The sequence below is a fragment of the Chinchilla lanigera genome, unplaced genomic scaffold (assembly GCF_000276665.1).
Source record: "Chinchilla lanigera isolate Chin_1 unplaced genomic scaffold, ChiLan1.0 scaffold00053, whole genome shotgun sequence".
Classification (NCBI taxonomy): domain Eukaryota; kingdom Metazoa; phylum Chordata; class Mammalia; order Rodentia; family Chinchillidae; genus Chinchilla; species Chinchilla lanigera.
This window is the reverse complement of record NW_004955454.1, coordinates 13,937,964-13,957,888: the sequence shown is the minus strand read 5'-3', so window position 1 is coordinate 13,957,888 and position 19,925 is coordinate 13,937,964. Positions and strand designations below refer to the sequence as shown.

At 38.3% G+C, this 19,925-nt stretch overlaps 1 protein-coding gene across 1 annotated transcript in view; it reads right to left on the bottom strand.

The window, feature by feature from the left end:
* Window positions 1-19,925, bottom strand: part of Rp1 (retinitis pigmentosa 1 (autosomal dominant)) — a gene marked incomplete in the record, with an annotated part of 300,755 nt that overhangs the window by 124,422 nt on the left and 156,408 nt on the right. The window contains 3 exon segments of the mRNA XM_013520200.1: window positions 680-766; window positions 3,204-3,403; window positions 15,851-15,982. Of these exon segments, the coding sequence (XP_013375654.1) occupies window positions 680-766; window positions 3,204-3,403; window positions 15,851-15,982 (419 nt within the window).

Here is a 19,925-nt window from a genome sequence, read left to right as displayed (position 1 = left end):
ATTATTTAACTTTATGGAGCCTTGATAGTCTCATCTATAAAATAGGGATATTAATAACACTTCAATCAAAGAGTTGTCATTAGGCAAAAACAGTTTCATTTTGTGAGGCAACTGGCATATTGTAGGCACTCAACAAGTACTTATTATTATTATTGCCATAGCTTAATAAAAAGTTCAAAAAATAGAATCCAAAAGTGTATGTGGCAAGGTTGAATTTCATTAAAAGAGCAGAATACATATATTTATATATAATGTATTTATGATAAACAGATTTTACATATATTTATATATTTATATTTTATTTACACATAAGATATATACATATGTAATTAGAGAGAGAGAGAAAGTACCTGACAGGGATTCACTGAGAAAAGATCTACAGAAAAGGAACCACCAGAATTATAATCTAAGATCAGCCATGCACATTTTTACTCTTACACTTCGCTGTATTCTTCAGATTTTTCCCATGAAAAATGGTTACTTTTGCAATAATCACTGTAAAATGCTATTTTAAAAACTTACAAGACTGAGCCATTTTTAGGGTGTTTTGTCTACAAAAATTTTGTTCATATTACTTACAGAGTTGTGTAAAATATGTTGCACAAATTGCTTTACATGGCCTGCTTGCTTCTTTCCATCACAGAATAACTGTGAAGTGTAAAATAAGGAACATGATTACCCTTCGCAAGCTCCACGCAGGTTGGCCCCTAGTTCCACCGTGTCCTATTCTTATCTTGTATATCTCTCCAATGTTTCTTATTTCAACCTGAATAAGATTCAGAGGAGAAAAACAAGCAGAAGGTTTTAAATTTAGTACATTAAATATTTTTCATAAGAAACACATTTTGTTGTTATTGTTCATAATAGCTGAAAAGTTTTCTGGGATCCTCTCAGAATCTAGAAATAAAGGCCTCTCAAGAAGCTATCGGCGAATCTCACAAACACAGAATATGAAACAGAAATATCATGCAAGGACCAAGAATATACAGAAGGAGTCAGATGAAAGAATAGGATAAAGAACACTCATATGTCCAGTTCGCATACTTTTCTCACAGGCATCTCATTCCTGGGTGGATTAATTTAATCCTTATTAAAGATTAATTTAATACCTTACCTGGAGAAGTCCTTGAGTAATTCCACCCTTTTTGAGTATTTCCTTCCCTTCTTCTGATAACCAAATAAATACAGGCCACCCAGAGAAGGTCTTTGGTCTTAGCCCTGAAAGAATCTCAAATTCTGTGACAGGGCTTTGATCCTCCTGGAACCCTGAAATCATTCCATTTGCCTCTTTTATTTAGCCTTTGCTGTACACTCATTCTGGAGATGGCAGACTTGATCAGCCCGCAATAATTAAGGGATATTATTAACCAGATAGAGTACCTCTCAAACTTTGCAGTATACACAATTACCTGGGGAGCTTGTGCAAATTCAGACTCTGACCCAGTGGGTCTAAAACAAGGCCTGAGATTCTGGAATCATCCCAGGTGACACCTATGCTATTAGCTTGGAGTCCAAAAGACTATAGACTCCAGGAACCCCTCATCGAGCCTTTAAATATTTCCCTGTTTGATCTAAGAAGGAAATGGGATCTGTGAGGACAAGCAGTTCACTCAAAGTAAGGCAACTAGCAACAGCTGACTTCAGTTTGGTGTGCTCCTATGACTCCAAAGCCTCTTTTCTTAACCCATTCACTACATTTCCTATTTGTCAATAACACTGTTTTTAAAGGTTTATACCTTTTCTCTTTTTGTCTTCAGACTATGCTAGAATTTAAAAAATGATACTATTGCCTCTATTGTACATGTAAAGATAATGCTGGCCTGCAGAAGTTAAGTTACATATTCAAGGTCACACAGCTAATATATAGGAAGCCAAAACTCCTGTCCAGTTCACCTTATTTGAAATCTGGTGTTGTATCTAGGATTCTCAATTTTAACTGCACTGTAGAATCATGTGCAGAACTTTTAAAAATATCAATGCCCAGGCTGTATTCCAGACAAAATAAACTAGAGTCTCTCAAGGTGAAACCAGTCTTCAGTAGTCCTTAAAGCTCCCTAGATGATTCCAGTGTACACTCATGACCATCTGTCCCATTCATTCTAAGAGTCTATCCTCTGTAAATTTTTCTGGAAAATACTGATAGGATTTACCAGCCGATAAATATATACACCACAGGGCATATAATAGGAAATAATAGCCTTTTGTGAGAGGGCCTAGGGATCTCATCATAATATATGCATTCTGATTTCTAAATATCCTTTGAAATATACACACTCTGTGAAGCAGGTTTGATTGCCTATGTAATGAGAAAAAGTACTCCTTCATGACTTCAGACAACTGCTTTTCTTCACTAAAAATTTAACAACAGCAAAAGCAAAATGACAAGCTCAGATAGGAAGATCTAGAAACCACTTCAGTACTAGTGAATCCCAGATACTGCAGCCCCCAAAAGCCTTGACTTCCTAGTGACTTGGACTGGATTCAATCATTCTACATCCTCTAGCCAGCCTTAGGATGCAAATGGAATACCCTCCCGGGAGAATGACTGCTGTTTAACAGTGCACCAAGAACTATACAGCTTTCATGCTGCAAGGGGAGTGTGAATTAGTGAAGTAGAAAGTCATTGTCCTAATTGAAATTTGGCCAAGCTCTGAAGAACTAGACAAGGCAACCAGCTGCATTTCAAGCAGAGCAGCCCAGTTTTGTTCTGACACTAAGAAATAAAAGAGAGAGAAATTAGAATGGGCATAGCAGAGCCTTAGAATGTGCCCTATAAAGATGCCAAGAAAATAATTTCACGTCCCTACAGCTCAGCTGAGAAACATCTAGAAGTACATGCAAGTATCCAAAAGAGGGGTTTTCATTATCAGAAAGGTCCACAGATGGCTTATAACGTGGCTATAATTTGAGTTGAAGTTGACGGTTTATATGCCACTTTCAAACCAATGGACTAAAACAAATTACCTTTAAAAAAAAACAGTTTTTTCTACACCTTTCCTTGCTTGTACAAGATATGTGAGCAAAAGAAAATGTTTCCTTTGATTACTGCAATAGGTATTAAAGTAACTGAGGATTCCAAAACACTGCAGATGTATTTTATACAGGACACATATATAATCACTCACTCAAAAAAATCACACTCCTATTTTACAGAAATGCCTTGGTAGTGTTCAAAGAACAATATTACTGTTGATTTTGTTTACCTGAAATTCATCCTCCTGTCTCGGAAGGAAGAGGTGTTCTGGTCTGTCCTTGCTAAGAATTACTGGGCCAGTGACTCCTTCATCTCCGTATACCCAGAGCGTGACACTGGCCTGAGTCCCTGTATTTCCCGTCAGCACTAACACCTTCCATGCATCTTCTGACAGCAGAGCTTCACTGCTTTGGGCATGTCTGGTTTCCTCTAGGGAAGAAAAAAGGCATCAGTGGCAGATCAGATGCAACATCAGGCTGACAGAATCCTTTGCCATAGCAGAGCCCATGGCCATCAAAACTGGGCAGTATGGAATGGGATGAGGCACGGGGAACTGAATTTCCAGGACTATAGGGAGCTGATTTGTTCTTATCTTCTCACAGCAAGGTTCTGGTCAACTAAAACTCAGCTACTGAAATAAACTGAATAAAAACAATAAACAGCGGAAGTATCTAACAACTTTGTACTTGTCCTCAATGCTACAACACGAGAGGGCATGCTAGGCTCTGCAGTTCTATGCTCAGAGAGTTTTTATAAAGCTGCCTACCCACCTTATGGGTTTTAAATGCAAATATTAAAAATATATAATTAAGCACTCTCTCAAGTGAGATTTAAAAATAGCAAATCAAGGAAAAACAACATTTCTGATGTATTCCTCAAAAAATGCCTAAGTGGAGAGGGCAATGAAAGGGTCTGAAGAGGAACTAAAGAGAATTTTCACATATAGTGGTCCCTGAGAGGCTCAGAGCATTTTCCTGTGCAAGGGACAGCTGGATAGTACTGGTATGTCACAAGGCAGCCTCCACACTCGGAGGGACCCGAACAGCCACTCCTGGTTTATAAGGAGTTCGAGGAAGTCCCTCGCTGGGATGACCGTCTCCATCCTTAAGCCTATTGTGTCCTCCAAGGAGACACTGGGACCTGCAGTGCTGACAGCGAGTCCCGAGCTCTTCTGTACTGGTTATCTGGAATTGCTCCCATATCAGCATCTTAATTCTTAACTGATATTTTCACAGAGAACTATTATATAATCAAGGTAATGAAGCAAACGGCTTCATGCTGGATGTTAGAAGGTAGTCAGAACTCTTCTCCTTCCTTTCATTCTGTGACCTGAAACTATACTCAGTCCATGAGCAGCACCCAGGATCTCAGGAGTACAACATTAACAAGGATGACAAACCCAACAAAGAACTATTTTGTGCTAAGCTACTGTAAGTTAATTTAAATGTAATGAAAACTATGCAAGAAATTATAAATGAAAACAAATGCTATGAAAGAACTAACACTGCTTTTTTAAATATCCTGGCTAATTGCTACCATTATAACGGCACACATTTTTCTCTTCATTTATAACAATAATCACCATTTATTAAGCTCCTACTAGATGCTGCTGGGCTCTGCGTTGAATGTATCGAATGCATGTCTCATTCAATCTTCACTACACCCTGGGAGGTAAGTCAAACTGTGAGGTTCATTTTAAGATACAAAAAAAGGGTAAGGAGTTAGGTAATATGCCCAAGTCACCGAGTAAGTAAACCATGGAAGGTTTAACTCCAAAGCTCCTGCACTTAAAACTTGGTAGGTATTCTGTGTTCACCTAAACACAATTCACCAGGACACAGCCGCAGGGGCACCGCTCAGCACTTCAAGTTACATGTTATGCTAAGCACTCTAAGTACTTAACATTCACTATGTCAGTCTTACTCCCTCCTCACACTAGTTCTGAAAGGCAGTGTCCCCTGTTCAGCAGGTGATCAAACCAGGACTCAGAAGTAACCTGCTCAAGGGTTACACAGGCCGGGCAGTGGGCATGCTGGAAGAACTGCAGGTGGCCGTGTACAGCTGAACATCACGTAAGATACAATGTGTGAAGAGGAGAAAGGAACGGAAGGTGCGGCAGGCATGGGCAGGGTGGAAGGGAGTTGGCGCACCCTTGTGCACACAACAAGGAGTGGTATTGAAGTCCGGTGGCAGTAAGATTTCAGTACTAGAAAGATCAGCCTAAAACAGGGTGAGCTGGGGCCAGGAGAAGCTGAGGAAGACAGTCAAGTGCGCAGTAAACACGAACAGTAAACAGACACACAACCCCTACACGAAGGCTGGGAGAACCTGGAGGTGCCATGCAGTTCTGGGGGTGTCCACATGTGTGTATGTATTTAGCTTGTTTGATACAATCCACGAATGCATTGGTCTCCACAGCTGCTTTGTCCTGTGCTAACATTTTATTACACCATTCATACAAGGACAACACATAAGGTCCACTCGTATTGTAAAAATTTATGACTTAATTTGGCATAACGCATTAGACAGCATGATGCATTAAAGTTTGTGCCATTATCAATTAAATATGAGTACCATCTAGTACCACAATATTCTGGAAATGAACCAAAGTCCATTAGTCTCAGACTATAAATTTCTCTATTTTAGAACCATAAAAGCAGTTGCTTTTGTTGACCAGAAGTTTAAAATACTCCAAGCTGGGAGAATACGTAGCCCTCGGGCATAAGCCTAATTTTGTCATGAAGGTGCAGAAACAGGGATCTGTCAGACCCACATTTATTCCTTAGAATCTTTCTATTGATGAATTATTAAGTTTAATTGTATGAGCTTTATTATATGAAACAACGAGTGCTTAACAGGAAAAACATCACAAAAGTAAAGTATTGAGATTTTAATATTTATTAAGTGTTTATAAAAAAAGTATCAAAGTTTTAACATTGACTGGTTTTTGGTGTGCAAAGAACATCAGAAATAAACTGCTATATGAACTACAATGAAAACACCAACAGCACTCTATAAAAAATCTTTTCTTCAGTTATCACACCTAAGGCAGTCTGCACGCATGGCAACAGCACACTCCCCACACTCGCATCACTTCCACCAACAGCACACGTCTTTTGCTTTCTGGCCTTTTTGCAGGGCATGCTTGACATCTCAGTGGTCTTGCTGTTTTGTCAGGAGGTTCTTATTATATTACAGTATACAGTGTGCAGTTAACAGGAACATAAAATACTTAAAAAATAAATTATTAAATTCTTAATACAGTGCATTTAAAATAGCAACGTTTTCACATCAGCTGTGTACTTGCTTACAAAACCTACAAGATAACATCAGAAATAAATTCCTATATGAATTACAATGAAAACACCAATAAAATTCTACCACAAAAATAAGTCACTGTCACATCCAATGCAGTCTTCACACATGACAAATGTATGTTCCATGCACGCATCTCGCTTACACTGACACCAGGTGTGCCTAGCTTTCCTTCCCTATGTGGCAGTCTTGTCACCTCTCTTCTCTTCCTGTTTGTCAGGAGCTTCCTACTGTATTGTACAACATGCACCTAGCAGGTAAATAAGATGTCAACAGAATAAAATATCAAATATGTACTGAGTGCTTGGAATGGATATATTTTTTACATCAGCTGTTTATTTGCTTACAAAACCTTAAAGATAACATCAAAAATAAAAACCTATGTGAACTACAATGTAAACACAAACAAAAGTCTATCACAGAAATAAGCCTGGCTTCTACTCAAACCCAGTGTACTCTTCACACACGACAATTGTATGTTCCATACACAAGTATCGCATACACTGATAGCACATATGTTTTGTTTTCCTGTAGTTTCTTCTAGGGCACAGTTGACATCCTTCTCTTTCCCTGTTGTCATAGTAGGTCTTTGTGATGCTGCACCACCTGTTCACCTGTCAGCTCACCAGTGTGCTCCACACTGTCTTGCATAGTTCCCTGTGCAGAAACAATCTGTATTTCCTCTACTATAAATGATCTCTTATGAACTCCAGTCCCAATAATCTAAGAAAATTTCTCTGTGACATTTTGCACTTACTGTTTTCTTTGTAAACAATCAAACTATTTATGCCACATGTTTAAGATCGAGTAAAACACGACCATTGGCCAACGCTTTGAATTTCAAGTAACATCATAGTTGCTGCATAACTCATCAACAACATCTACTCCATGTTCAGTTCTGTTGTTCAAAGTTTCCTGCTCAGGCTCCCGTTTTGTCACGGTTTCTGTATCAATATTTCCATCATGGTGAAATGGTGACATCAGTGGTACCAGTTTGTTTTTCTTTGCCATAAACAAAGCCAGCGTCATAGCTTTCTGAAATCAAAAGACTGCACTATATGATCTCTGTTTTAAAACTGCAACATTTCACTTGGAATTTCTACTTTGTTCTTGTGTACAATTCCTGCCATGGACAACTTGTGCTCTGTTAGCAAATGTAACAGGAAACTGATAAACCGACTATCCAATGTCACATTCCAATTAGTTTAGGAGATAGGAACAAGTCTGTTGATAACATCATTCGGTTAATTACTATATGAATAAGGATCTGATGGCTGAGTTATAGGATAAATATCTAAATTTATCCTATAAGTCTTTGCATCTACAAGAGCATAGATTTTTATGCCATATTTTGATCAATCACTTTGTCAAAGGTCTTTTACATTCCTGTGATCACCATGAGAAATCTGTGCTGTGTCGACATCAGTCGATTCTTGCTTCATTTCACCATCACAGGAACTTTGGCTGACGTGGCCAATGTCAAAGTCATTGTAGCTGATTGATAGCTGCTGGTCAACTTATAACCCCCAGCTGAATGGAGTAAGCATGGTGCTGGGTACAGGAGGCCCATCTGGGGATTGTTGCCAGCAGCATAAGAGGCAGAACTGGAGAAGAAGAGAGGCTGTTGGGAGCTGGTAGAAGCTCTAAGGAGCTGTTGGTCATTTTGGAGGAGTTCGTCGTGCTGGCTTTCCTGATGAACTTGGCTGTTTTCATCTTTCGAGGAGCTCAGGACCTTACTGGCACTCAGAATGGCTTGGGTTCACTTTGGGGGAGCTCTGGTTTTCACTTTGAGCATCACTTCCTGGCTCCGGAGGGGAAGATGGTGCACTGCTCAGTCTCTTGGAGAAGCTTGCTGCATTGGCTTTCCTGATGGGAACTCAGTCATCCTGATCATCAGAGGAGCTCGAGACCTCACTGTTGCTGAGGAGGGCTGTGGTACCTTTCAGGACAGCTCTGGTTCTTCTGAGCATCACTTCCTGGCTCCAGTGCAGACCCCTCAGCCTGCTAGCACAGACCCTTTATCCTGCTGGCACAGACTTTCTAGATTCCACCGCTAACCTTTGGGCCTTTGCAGCACAGATCCGTGAAATAGGCCTGCATGAGATATTGTCATGGGCTCTGGGCCTCCAGTTGGATTCATGGGAGGCATTGTTATGAGCTCTAGGTCTTCAGCTGGACTCATGCAGAACATTTCCATGGGATCCAGGCCCTCAGCTGTATTCCTTGGTCTTAGTGTGTGGACAGATTTCCTGCACTCTTTTGTATATCATTCTTTGGGTGACTATTATAAATAATCTTAAAAATATTAATCCTGTATTATATTGTTTCACCTTGCAAAATAGCCCCCAAACCAACACAGTCATTATCATTATACACCCACACCACTCTTCCGTTATAAAAGCATGTATTTTACCGTTATAGATCATCTTCATCAGCCATGCATAACTGATGACTCACTTTTGCCCTCCTCCAGAACTTGCAAATCTTGTTTTTCGTGTACCATTGCACTGAACTGGGTTACTTCTACCAGAAAAATTGAAAGAAAACTTTTTTGGGGGGTGGGGCTGGGGATTTAGCTCAGCGCACAGCACTGCCTGGCAGGCACAAGGTTATGAGTTTGACTCCCGGTACCGAAAAAAAAAAGAAAAACAAAGACAACTTTTTTAAAAACAAATCCTGGAGTTGTGTGGGTCTATTGAACCCTCTGTGATGCTCAGGTAAACATACACAAAACCAGTTAGACGGAGCATTAAGATGGGTCCAGATCCTGTTCTGCCACTTTTGCACAGGTGGACACTCCTCGTCATTAATCACACCAAGTGGGTAAAAGTACAGATTGCTTCCTGGACCCCTCAGAGAAAGGCACTGAAATGCAGTTGGCTACTATTACACTGAAGTAAAAACTTACATCAGAAAAGTAAGGGATGGTTCCACTGGACCCAGGCTTAGGCTCCAAGGGGGATGCTAGGTTAGGCAGAAAAACTCCTTCAGGGTCCTCTGAACACGATCTACAGTACCGGAAAGGTATCTGGCTGACTCAACAACATTCTCCACGAGAGGCAGAACTTTTTAATTAAGCTACAATAAGGTTCACTCCAAACAAAACAAAAAATAAAACAAATGTGCTAACCTACCTCTTGCAGCTTTGAAAGAAGAAAGACAACCACAGAAACAAATAATAAATTTTCCAATTATAATAGTTCACAAGTAGATCAGTATAAGGCATGAATTAATCAGTGTGTGGCCATAAAAGTCAAGTCCTATAAACTTTTGCATGCTATTCCAAAGCACTACTTGAGAAAGCTGATTTACAGTAAAATATGAAAGAGCAATGGAAAACAGCTACCCTTTACCACTTACTGACACAATATCAGAAAAAGAATCACAGTTTAATCTTAATTTTAAAAATAAGTACAATCATCTAGACAACGTAAGAAGTTAATGGAACCTCCCTATAGATACCTTGCAATGGAAAAATATCTACTTCTAGAAAGTTAAAATAAAAAGTTTTGAAGAGTGAATTCATCAGTTTCTCAATTTAAGGCATAGGAGCCATTTATACAAAGCACAAGATGCATAAACTGGTAGGAATAATTAATCACTAGAAAACAAGTTCAAATAATCAAAGATAACTCTACATGCTCGGATGCTCGATTGATACCAACACTGATACCAACCTCACTGACACCTCTAATCAGTATCGAGATAAAGGTCTGTCTCCTGACTAGAAACATCACTTATATACTCTGCATTGCAATGGTATTACGCAGAAAACATCCTCATGATTACAGCGTGCACAGGAACGCAATAAAGACAACCTGACACTGACTGACTGATACCACAGGACCACATTAAAGAAACGTCCTTATTCTAAACTGCTCAGATTTGGTGAGCAAAAAGGTGAGTCTGAAGATTCTGACTTAAAAAGAAATGCCCATAAAAGTAAAGCCTAAAAACTGTATTTTCTGAAACAGTTTTAAAACAGAAGAAACTACAGTGGTACCTCAGTTCATGAACTTAATTCTTTCCGTAATTCTGGTCACAAGCCAAGTCAACCCAACCAAATCACAATCAATAGTTAGGTTCAGTGTTGGCCTGACGGGTGAGTGTTTCCGCCCACACTCAGCTAGTGCACAACCGGAAGCACACAAAGAATTGAGTTTGCGAACTGAGGCACCAGTTTCATTAAAACGAAACACTACGGATTCACGTTTGTGCAAGTGTGAAAATACAATAAGAAAAATCACATTATACTAAGAAAAAACAAGAACTGTTCTAAATAGTACTTATATTTATATTGAATTTTTCTAGGCCAAAGAATTCATGGATAGGTTTTCTGCTCAACACAGAGATGCACATTCCTGTGATCAGTATTGTTTGGAATGTATGGATTATATCTGCACTCTTCATATAAACTCGCTCATTTATTTGATCACGTCAAAGATCCCTTCAAATTCTCAATGAACAAATGAAAAGTGATGTAATAAATGATAAATTAAAACTTATACCACCTTCACATTCTAATTTACTATGAAAGAATCAGTATAAAAAAAAAACCCATACTTCATTTGGAATGAAATGTTGTTTTTATACTTAAAAGGGCACTAAGGTAATCAAAATTAATGTAATCTACTACACAGAAACCCACTTCTAAAAATTACTCTTAGAAAATAATATAGCTAGGTGTGGTCCACACCCATGATCCCAGCACTCGAAAGGCCGAAGCAAAAAGATCACAAGCTTACAGCACTCTGGGTCTACACAGCAAGTTCAAGGCTGGTCTTGACTACAGAGAGACACCCTGGCTCAAATAATTAACAACCACAAATAATACAAAATACAGGTAAGTATCCATTTTAGGTGATAGTAGAGAGGTAGGTAACTATGGTATGTCTACAAATGGATCATGTAGTTATCAAATCATTTTATAAAAGAATATTATAAAAATGCTCATGTTTATTATCTGCTATTAACTGATTACAAAACTGAATACCCAACATAACATGTATGTATATGTGTATATATATATACATACATACACACAAATATAAATAAGGTGTTCTTTGGGGGCAATAAGACAATACCATTTTAATATTTCTTATGCATTTTAAATTTCTTCAAAATAACTTAATTACTGACAACTGCTTTTAAGAAAAACTGGATAATAGATTTCTCTTTTTTTGCCCACATTTTTCGGCATTTTAAAGTGCTGGCACCTAATTCAGTTTCAGCAAAGAATATGCAATGGATGAGAATTCAGCACAGATTAAACCTGGTCCAGCACCACTGCTGGGCCCCCATCACAAACAAAGGACAGAGTGACTGCCGCACTGCCCTACGCAAATGCCTGTGTGCTGACACAAGTGGCTAAAAGGGGGGCTCTGGTCACGGTCACCCTCCGGGCCTTAATTTTCTCATACGCAAAAATAAGAGGTTACACTGAAGGTTTCTAGGATGGTTTCAGTTCAGAGCACCTAATCATAAGTCTTTCTATATTTGGTTTAACATGTTTAGATATAATATTTCTAAACTTAAAATTATGCAGACATAATGCATACTATCAGTTAAATAATTTTTGAAATATGAACCTCCAAAGTATTTATTAATGAAATGATACTGTGTCTTGGATTTGTTTTAAAATAATCTAAAAGGAGGTGTGTTAGACAGTATAAATAAGAGATAAATAAAACAACACCAGGATATGTGGATAATTGCTGAAGGTGGGTAATGGGGTAACGGGGACTCCTCACTCCATTTTTTCTACATTTGTGTAACCTTGAAACTTTCCATAAAAAGTTTTCTTTAAAAAAAAGAAAAAGATTTCTTCCTCATATCCCTCATAGCTAGTATTATAATTCAATTTGAACCTAAAGGAAAACCCTGCAAATGTAATGGTAAGACATCCCTATTTATTACTATAAAAGAACTATTTACTCTGTATGTGTTACTACAAGTTCTACCTGCTCCTACTCCTCTGATGTAGATGAGAAAAAAATCTCACTTTCTTTTTCATAAATAAGCATTTTGAAGAAAAAGAGGTCATTTACTTTGTCTATAATTCCTAATTCCCAGAGATAGATATAGATATAGATGATATAGATATAGGTATAGATAGATAGGTAGACATATAGATAGATAGATAGGTAGATAGATAATAGATAGACAGATAGATGATAGACAGATAGATAACTGGAAGTGTTCTGAAAGTGGAGATAATAGTTGCTTTTACATGTCTTCACAAAAAATGTTTTCTTAAGAAATTTTAACTAACACATTTTCATATGAATAGCTAATATAACCAAAACCTACCTAGCAAAACAGCTAAATTGTAAAACCAAAATGTTTTTGCAAGAAACACCTTTTAACTCCTTCAACTGTTCAACGGAAGTAGAAAAAAGAAAAACAGCTTTATTATCTAATTACTCAGTAATAAATGAAAGCCTTCTAGGTAACTGTTATCACTTATACTGCATCTACATGCTAGCTGGAATAGGGTTTGTGATACTGGGATTAAGGATATAATGCTGGGATTAAGAGTGCCCTATCCTTTGTATGGATGGCACTACCCATAAGGCGGGTAGCCTGGATGGAATATAAAGTGACAGAAAGATGCTGCTTTGCTACTTTGCTGCCTTCTGCTTGCCCCGCTTTCCCATGAACTATTTCTCTTCTGTGATGCCCTCTGCCATTCCATCCTGCCTTGCAGTCAGCCGACTATGGCCTGAATGCTCTACAAACTATAAGCTGAAATAAACCTTTCCTCCATTAACTTTGGGTGTTGTGTATTTTGTCCCAGCAATGAAAAAAGTAACCAAGACAGCAATATTTACATAAGAAGACATTTTCTTTTCCACCAAAAGTTATGGATATCTATAGCACCATTTCCACTGCAATCAAAAACAGGTAAAATTTAAACAAATTATGAACATCATGTAGATGGTATTTGTTTTAAAGGAGTTTTGTCATCTGGATTTCTCAGATTTCACATTCAAGGTCAAAGTTTGTGATATGTCAATAGTTTAAAGAGCTCATGAATAAAGTTTATGTTCACAGTCCCTTTTCTCAGTTTTTGGCCAACCCTAATTTCAATTGTATTTCCATTAACTGCAAAGTCTTTTACGTTGAATTCACGGCTCAGATTTTATGTTGTGTCTAGCATACCCTAGATGTTTTCCTCATCTCAAATATCTACTTTTACTCTATATTTTGTGGTTCAATATTTATTTGACTTACTGACTTGCAAACTTCAGGAGAGCTGAGACCAAGTTCACTTTGCTCACCACTCTATTTCTTTATCTCTGATATTCACTTAGGCACACAATGCATATTTAATGATTGGCTAAATAAAAGGATGATTTTAGAAGTTCTACATCTATCATGAGGCCTAAGTTTATCATTTTTGGAGCTATCTGGTGCTATAGTTTGAATGTGGGTAGTGTCTGATCAAGGTCCTTACATTAATGGCTTGGTCTCCAGGGTGACATGACTGATAGGTGATGGAAACTTTGGGAGATGGGACCTTTCTGGAGGTCATGGGGTCATAATCTTAAGGGAGCTGTGGGACTTGAGTCTCTCTATTTCTTCCTCCTCTTTTTTCTTTTTTCTCTGTCTTCCCCCTACCCACCCTTGTTCCACTACTCTCTACCCATCTCTGTGTTATAGTTTGTGTGTAGATGTCCCCACAAAGGCTCATGCAATCAAAAGTAGTACTTTTTGGAGGTACCTGGAGTGTGTGATGCTGGAATCAAGGATGTGAGGCTGGGTTTGATTCGTGGTCTGATGCTAGGTTAAGAGCATCCCAAAGGGCAAGTAGTCTGGATAAAATCTAAGGGACTAGAAGAGGGCTAGTGTCGTCCTTTTGTCACTTGTTTCTTGCTGCCTTCTGTCTGCCCTGCTTTGCCATGGATTGTTTCTCCTCTGCAATGCCCCTCTCTCATGCCACTCTCCCTTGGAACCAGCCAACTACGAACTGAAACCCCTACAAGCTGTGAGCTAACAGTCCTTTCCTCCTTTAACTGGGTGCCAGGTACTGTGTCACAGTAAAGAGAAAAATAACTAAGCACACTGAGAGATAATCACTGGGTCGAGACACACTTCAGTTTGAGATACAATCACCTGCCCACATGTACTGCCTCTTTTGCCACCCACAGTATGTGGTGATAAATCCAAGGGGCTGTCATCAACAAGCTTGCACTATGCCACTGTTTGGATTTTTAACCCTAAAACTATGACCTAATAAATATTTTCTCTTTAAGAGTTAGTGGCCTCAGGTATTTTGTTGTAATAAAGCAAAGTCATCTAATATAGTTGGCCAGCTTTAAGAAAAAAGTTACACTTTTCCACTCCTTAAAATGTTAACAATGGTAACATTTTAAAAATGATTGTGCAAGAACAAATGTTCATAAGACAGCAGAAAGTTCTCTCTCAAGCTCTTGCCACTCACAAAAAAGCATCTATTCTAGAGATTTCAGCTAGTGCACTATCTTCATCGGTGCCCATGTCTAATATAGGTGCCACTGCTTCCTGAGAAGGATTGGATGCTTGTGTGAGAAATTTAAGCACATGCTTCTCACACAGTGTAATTCTTCACCCTGTTCCATGGATTCATGATTTAACACGAAATATAGTACTGAGACTGATCCAATGAAGCAAAAATCAAAATATTTCCCTATGGTTGATGTGATAATACCATAGGCAAGTCAATGAGATATCAATTATCTGTTATTGTCTGAAAGAAATAATAACATCCCAATAAGTGATTTCAAAAACTCACTTTTTAAAAAGGAACACCCTAATTTCTCTGTCTGCAAAAATATGTTTCAAAGACGGCATGGTCTACTATTTCACTGACTAGATTCTGATGCACAGAACTTGTCAGATATCATGTATTATAGTTCCCAGTCAGAGGAATGTAATACATTTATATTACATTTAAAAGCAAGAAAAAATGACAGACTAAGAAACTAGAAGTTCAAATCTTTTTACCTAAAGCGGTTTTGTTTTCTCCTTCTCCTTCTTCTCCTTTTGCTTCTGTGTGTGTGTGTGTGTGTGTGTGTGTGTGTGTGTGTGTGGTACTGGGGATGGAACCCAGGATCCCATGCATGTTAGGCAAGTGCTTTGCCACTGAGCCTCCCCCCGCCGCAGCCCCCTAGAGCAATTGCATCATGCCTCCACTTCTATGTCAGAAAAATAAAGATTACTTTTGTTGTTCCTTACTGTTTGGTAAGAATCTGTATTTTATTCATGAAATATCTTGTGGGTGACAAAATATCATAATACTATTTTCTCTTGAAGCCATTGTTCTAGAGTGAACATTAAATTTAAGACAAAGAAATAAACACATTTTTACACAAATGTAATTTTTGCAATATAAAACTAAAGCATAAAAATGTAAGATAAACAGCTTAAAAGCAATTTGTATGGTATAACATAACACATATTATAAAAACAATATGATGGTCTTCCTCAGGTAGCTACAGGAAAAAGCAATGCAGACAAATAAGCCAAAAGAAATGAAACGAAATGAAATGAAATGAAACAGAAAAAAGACCTGTTGCTTACTTGCAGCTGTAGAGCATAAGGGATCGCTGGCCTCGGATTCTGCTGGTGATTCTTTATGGTTTTTTGACTCTTGAATCTTTTCTTCCCCTTGGCTGCGTGTTGCACACATTCCCATTGGGTTTTCTCTGCCAACTGAAATTAAGATTTTAAAAGATGCCATCCTTTCAGAATCACTTACTGCTTCCCAGAGTACTCACCATATGTTCAGCTGTGCGAGTTGAAGCCTTCTCATCGTTTCCATCTCAATGCCTGGTCAAATCTTTGTACTCTGCATTGCACAGTTACCAGAGAATGACTTATATTCTTACCAGCAGGCTCTGCATGGATGGTCTTCCTACAAAACCTCTTCACTGCTTTGCAAATTCAAGCAAGTTTTAAACCACAATATAAATCAAATAACTTATTCCAGTTTTCTCATAAATTCTATCCTTTTTTTTTTTTGGCATTGGGAATCGAACTCGGGGCCCTGCCCTTGCCAGGCAGGCGCTGTGCCACTGAGCTGTATCCCCAGCCTCTCATAAATTCTAAAGGAAAACTCCCTTGATAATTTAGTACTCTGCCTTGCTCAAAAAAGGAAACTGATCAAAGTATCATTCAAATGGAACATGGGATCTTAACTAGAATACGACAATAAGATAAATATGTATGCATCCACAAGTGAAGAAAAACATTAACTATTTCTCTTGTCTTTTACAGAAAAGTAAGATTTTTTGGATCTTGTTCAAAAATAGGTATGTCAAACAGTTGAGTGAGGACTCCATTTTTAATATACTCAAGAGTACTATTTCTATTTAGGATTGCAGTTTAAGTTGTTGGGCATAGGATAGGCATTTACTTTTTAAATGACAATAATTCACACTACAAGGTTCAGGTTTTAAAGACCTATCAGCAACCAAAATTATAAATATATATCTAGTATACATGTACATGATCCTATATGAGTAATGGCGGCCACTTCCTGATACCACGCTGCACTGAACAGCTCAGATGGCTCGAGAGACAGAAAGGCACGAGGCCCTCAGGGGCTCGGGATGAGGGACACCGACTCACATGGGCGACGACCCAGCGTACACAACGCCGGGGTGTGAAAACTGCCTGTGACCGCACCGCGGTTCACAGTCCCCAAGTATCATACAACGTAAGTTCAGACTGAACTAAGCTTTTAAACACTAAATCGTGCACAACACTGCATTTTTCCATGTGATTTATTTACAATACAATGCGTAAATACTAGAGATTTATGATAATAAAAGAATGTTACTGTAGTGAAAGGAACATCAGAAATAACTAGAAATATGTTCCCTGAGAGTACACAAACACTTCAAGAGGAAAAAACAAATATTTCTAAATATAACTTAGGTTCCATTTGCCTAGGAACAAATACTATAGAAATCCAGGATTTATAAGGGGATATAAATTTCCCATTCACTGCCATAGCTTTAGGAATAAATCAGTGCGTAAGATATGCCTTTTGGCATTGATGGGGTGACACCCCAGGGGGGACACATAAACAATGACCTGTGACATATGAGTGAGCAGTGGAACAGACTCACACACAAAGTGCACAGGGTGCATCAGAGAGAAAATGCACCAGTCCAGAAACAAGAAACAAGCTCACAGAAGTCTACACAACAGGGTCAATCTAGCGGAACTGAAATGCGAGGGAGTACCTCCTTCCTCTGTACCTTCCCCACACTGGCCTTGTGAGATTCTACCTTGGATTTTCAAAACCAGTACTGACAGCTCTTTATACAACACAGTCGTAGGAAATTTAGGACATGGAAGGTGTTTTCCGGAATCGTTACCCAGGATGTTCTATGCCTCTGCGCAAAGAGCTGCCCACTTTCCTTCAGTCCAGTGGGTCACGGAAGGTGACCCAAAATGCAAGTACTGAAGAGGTCCCTCCAATAATACCTGAATTGAAGCCACTGCTACCAATGTCTTCTCTTTGTCTAACTATCACCATTTAAAAAGGACTGTGAACATTTATCAATAGCAATGCAAAATAACACTGGAGATGAAGGTGAAAGAACTGGAACTGTTTAGCTGGAAATGTTAACAGAAAAAATATATATTACACATATAGCTAGATTCAGATGATTAAGTATTTTCTTCAAATAACATTTCATTATATCCAGTATTTAAGTTGTATTAAGATTAGAAAGGCTGTAAATCTAAAATCAACTAGTAAAAGCATTTTGTTTAAACTGTCATTTAAAAAGTGAAAACTCATACAATATCAATTATAGTGTCATTATTATCAATTATAGCATCAAATTATTGGTACATGCACAATTAAGTCCATGTACTCTATACTGCTATCTGAAACAATTTTTTCTAAATAAGACTGTCATACATATAATCATGTTCTGATAAACTGAATATATGACAGTATATTTTATAATATTTGAATGAGAATTTAGATTTTGCTAGATGAAGCAAAAATGATTTTTACAAACATATTTGAACACAAACTTCTGTAAGATATGATATTAAAATAAATTTGTATTGTAGTAAAAGAGTAATATCTGATCACATAATCTCCAACTGGTGCAAAAAAGCCTTTGGCAAAATTCAACATTCATGAAAAAACCATGATGAAAATGCCTATAAAAGGACCTTACCTTAGACTGTAAAACCCCTGTATGACAAAGCCATAGCCAGCACCACACTAAATGGGGGGAAAGGGAAAATATTTCCTCTAAAGTCAGGAGAAAGACGAAGGTGTCCACTCTCACAGCTCCTCTTCAGTGCAGTACTAGAAACGAGCCAGAGCACTCAGGCAAGAGAAATAAAAGGGACACAGACAGAAAAGGAAGAAGGCAAACTATGTTCTTTGCAGACGATATATTCCTTTATTTATACAGAAGACCCAAAACACACTACCAGAAAATTCTTAGGGCTAATAAAACAAATTCAGCAAAGTAGCAGGATACAAAATCAACAAAGATCAATAATTTCCCTGTGCACCAGTAATAAATTCATATAGAAAAAAATCAGGAAAACAACCCCTTCATAGGAGCTTGAAAAAATCAAACACCTAGGAATCAACCTGACCAAGGCAGTAAGTTACCTCCATAATGAAAAATATCGTACTCTGAAGTAAAAGGACAACTGAGGAGGCCATTAAAAATGGAAAACACCCCGGTCCTGGACAGGTAGAAACAATATCATCAAAATACCCATACTGCTAAAAGCAATAAACAGATTTAATGTAATTCCTATCAATATATACACCATATTCTTCACAGAGCTAGAAAACACAATCCCAAAACTTATGTGAAAGAGATTCCAAATACCCAAAAGAGATTCCAAGTACCCAAAACAACCCTGAGCAAAAAGAGCAAAGTCAGAGGTCACAATCCAGGATTTCAAATTATACTACAAAGCTATAGTAATAAAAACAGCCATGGTACTGGCACAAAAATGAACATGTAGATCAAATGGAATAGAACAGAGTAGAACTTCATGTACCTCTACCCATCTAATCTTTGACAAAGGGGCTAAAAACATATCCTGGAGAAAAGACAGCCTCTTTAGCAAATGATGCTGGGAAAATAGGCTATATGTGTGTAGGAGAATAACACTAGGTCCATATCTCTCACACTGTACTAAAATTAAATCCAAATGGATCACAGACCTTGTCTTGGTTACTTTTCTCTCATTGCTGAGACAAAATACCTGATGCCAAGAATTAAGGAAGGAAAGATTTATTTAGCTCACAGTTGGTGGAGGTTTCAGTCCATACTTGGTTGGCTCCAAGGCAGAGTGGCACATGGCAGAGGGAAATTGTTCATGGCGGCAGAAGACAGCAAAAGCAGCAAGAGCAAAAAGGAGGAGTGGCGGCAAGCAGCCTCTTTTCCTCCCTTTCATTGTATGCGAACTACCCGAACCAGGGCAGGTGGAGCACTCACACCCATAATCCCAGCATTGGACCATGAATCAATCATAAACTCTAGAAGCCCGCCCCATCACTGCCTGAGGCTGTGCAGGGAAATCCAGACATAAACCATAACAACCCACAAATTAAAAACAGAAGAGCTGAGGGGCTGGGGATTTAGCTCAGCGGCACAGC